This window comes from Tupaia chinensis, unplaced genomic scaffold (assembly GCF_000334495.1).
Source record: "Tupaia chinensis unplaced genomic scaffold, TupChi_1.0 Scaffold000037_4, whole genome shotgun sequence".
Classification (NCBI taxonomy): Eukaryota; Metazoa; Chordata; class Mammalia; order Scandentia; family Tupaiidae; genus Tupaia; species Tupaia belangeri.
In genome coordinates, this window is record NW_006159487.1 from 183906 (window position 1) to 187365 (window position 3460).

Here is a 3460-nt window from a genome sequence, read left to right on the forward strand (position 1 = left end):
GTGCTCCCCCTGCCACGCCCCGAGGAGGCAGCCTCCCACTGGGGATGGGGGCCTGCCCCTGGTGTTCCCAGAGCCTGAGGGTCTGTAAATGACCAACGAAGCTCAGCCAGCTCGCCCAGGAGGTGGTCACCTGAGAAGCAGGGGCCCAGACAAGCGGCCCTGCGGAAATGGGCCGACACACTCGATGGAGCCCACCCTCTGCCCAGCAGCCAGCTGCACAGAACCCGGCATGCGACAGATGCTCAGGCCACTGGGTGCTGGTCTGTCCCAGCAGAGCCCAGGCAACGGGAGCCCAGCAGGACGCTCACCCTGGTACCACAGCACCCCTTTCAGGGTCATGTTGCACAGCGGGCGGACCATGGCATTCCAGAGGACGGAGTGCTCCCAGGGGCCAGCGGCAGAGCCATCCCGGCCAGACCTGAAATGGATGGGACGCACACGTGGCCAGGGAGCCAGGCACGGAGCCAGGCGCGGCTCACAGCAAGACTGCGGGCAGCTTCACCTGCCTGCACTGGCGAAGAACTTCTGAAAAGGAGCACAGCACTGATTGACCCGCAGTCTCACTGAGAACACACGGGGACCCAATTCCCTCCCAGGCCTCCCAGGGAGCAGAGGTCAGCTTCTGTGCTCAGGTAGGGCTGCAGGGCGGGGCAGGGCGGGGCGTTTGGTGCCTCACTCACTCATCTCTTTAACCCAGTTCCCAGGGTAGATACGCGGCCGTGTCCAAGGAATGCCACACCACCTCGCACTTCAGAACTAGCCCTCCTGTCCGGACATGCAGGGCTGCCTCCAGGTCAGGGTCCTCTTCCCCACCGCGAGCCTTCACTCAGACCAGCCCGAGAGCGAGAACCCTCTTCCCCCAGATTACCCGGAGTAATCGGCAGGTCTGTGGGCGCAGGCACCTCACTCACCCAGCTGCCACACAGCCCCACCCCCACGCTGCAGTCTTACCCCCGCCTGGGGACCCCGCAGGCCTCCAGGGACCTCTCCGAAGACCAGGCTTCGATGGGGGTTCCGCCCCAGCTGGAGGCGACCAGCCCAATGGGGTAGCGCAGGGTGTCAAACAGGTGGCGCCCAAAGAGCCAGCACACAGCCGACATGTACGTGAAGGAGCCGTGGCCCAAGTTCTCTGTCAGAGAGACAGAGGGTCAGGGAAGATGCAGACGCCACACGCCACAGCCCCGGGGTGGGCTGAGACATGCACAGGCCGCCCGTAGTCGTCGCAGCAGCAGCAGCAGCAGCAGCGTGAGGGCAGGCGGAGGGAAGACCCAGCACGCTCTGCTCTGGTCCTCTGCCCCACAGACCTTCCCTGGGGAGGGCCTGTCCCAGGGGGGTCCTCGCCTTAGCTGCCCTCTGCTATTCTCTAGTGCGCTCAGGGCGCGGTCTCATTCTAAGGAAAGGTGTTCGGCCCGGACACAGGCCAGTGGCGACCCCTCGGCTCCCACGTGAGTGCAGGTCATCCACACATACCACGGAGGAGCTCCAACTCCCAGCAGGCCCCTGGGCTTCCCCGTGCTGCCCCATCACCACGGGGTCCTCACAATCTGGGGATCTGGGTCCTCCGCAGCACGTAAAATGCAGGCAGGCCACGGCCCACACTCCCCTCTCCCCTCCGAGGTCAGCTCCGTGGGGGAGAAGGCAGGGGAGGCTGGAGGGAGGGCAGCAGAGACCAGTGCTGGCCTGGAGCCCTCAAGTGGCCACTCTGTCCTGCTGCTGTGGCCTCACGTGCCCCAGTCTCAACTCCTGACCACGTCGTCTGCCCAGCCTCCCAGCAGCCAAGGCAGGCCAGAGGGAGCGACGGCCATGTTGGAGAGCAGCCCAGGAAGAGGCACACAGCGAGTGTGCGCACAGCCAGGGGCTCCGTTCCCCCTGGCGCCACCACGCAACCGCTGACCCCGTGTGGGCCCGGCCTCGGTACCAGCAGCTCCAGGCTCAACATGTCCCGGCCACCTGAGAGCCGACAGTCCACGAGGGGGACTTGGGGTCCACACACACGAGCAAACGTGCAGGGGTGCCCCCACAGCTCAGAACCGTCAACACCCTCTGTGCCTCGGATGGCTGGGCGAGAGGGAAGCACGCCTCCTCGTGGGTTCACGGCTGACAGATTCGGCAAGTACCAGCTGAATGAGATGCACGTGGAATACGGAAAGTGCTTCAAGGGGTGTAAGCAAGTGTCCAAGGTTCCCAACTCCTGAGAAAACGTCAAATGACAAAGCCCACCTCTGTCCCCGTGCTTCTGTGAGCCTCCACACCACTCCACACCACTCCGCCTGGCTCCAGGCCCTGCTCTGCTGCTGGAGAGAGACCTCTGCAGCCCACCGTCCAGGACAGGGACGGGTCGGGGACATGCCGGCTGGGGCCGACAGCTGTGGGTGGCCAGCATGAAATAAACGGGAGGGAAGGAGAGAGGTGGGGAAGCTTTGAAGGAGAGACGGAAGTTCAGTTAACAGCTGGCACATATGTAAGGACACACAGGGACAGGGAGCACCACCATGCGTCACTTCAGGGTGTCTGAGCACAGACGGGCACACGGGACAGTGGTCACAGTGGACCAGGAGAGCACACAGGGCAGGACACGGACCAGGAGAGCACACGGGGCAGGACACGGACCAGGAAAGCACACGGGGCAGGACGTGGATCAGCAGAGCACATGGGGCAGGACGTGGATCAGCAGAGCACATGGGGCAGGACACGGACCAGGAGAGCACATGGGGCAGGACACAGACCAGGAAAGCACACGGGGCAGGACGTCAGGACACGGACCAGGAAAGCACACGGGGCAGGACGTGGACCAGCAGAGCACACGGGGCAGGACACGGACCCTCTGTCGCCCTGGAATGTGAATTCAGCATTATGCATGGCTAAAGGGACTCCAGACCTGGCTGGCGCTGAGGCCCTTCAGACAGAGGGAATGTCCTGGGTCTTCCGGGTGGGTCCATTCTAACATATGAGTCCTTAAAGCCAGAGCCTTGCCAGCTGCTGTCAGAGCTGTGAGCACAGAGCTGAGCCAGAGATTCTGAATGTGGGAGAGGCCTAACTAGTGCTTTCCCACCAACGTGGGCACCACCTGCCTCGGGGTGCTGCGGGCACCGCCCACCTCAGCTGAGACATCCACAGCCTCTCTGAGCTGCAAGCCCAGCCTAACACCCAACTCCCCACTTCCCAGGTGGACTCTGTCTCCACCTCCGTCCCAGCACACGCCACCACGCGGCCGGCCATGATGTCCAGACTTACACGGGACAGGACATGGACCAGCAGAGCACACAGGGCAGGACACGGACCAGCAGAGCACACGGGGCAGGACACGGACCAGAAGAGCACACGGGGCAGGACACGGACCAGGAGAGCACACGGGGCAGGACACGGACCAGGAAAGCACACGGGGCAGGACACGGACCAGCAGAGCACACGGGGCAGGACGCGGACCAGGAGAGCACACGGGGCAGGACACGGACCAGGA

General features: G+C 64.0%; 1 protein-coding gene across 1 annotated transcript in view; it reads right to left on the reverse strand.

Annotated features, from left to right (window-relative positions):
- SIAE (sialic acid acetylesterase) overlaps positions 1 to 3460 on the reverse strand; it is a 28035-nt gene that overhangs the window by 9568 nt on the left and 15007 nt on the right. The window contains 2 exon segments of the mRNA XM_027772679.1: positions 309 to 418; positions 952 to 1129. Coding sequence (XP_027628480.1) covers positions 309 to 418; positions 952 to 1129 — 288 coding nt within the window.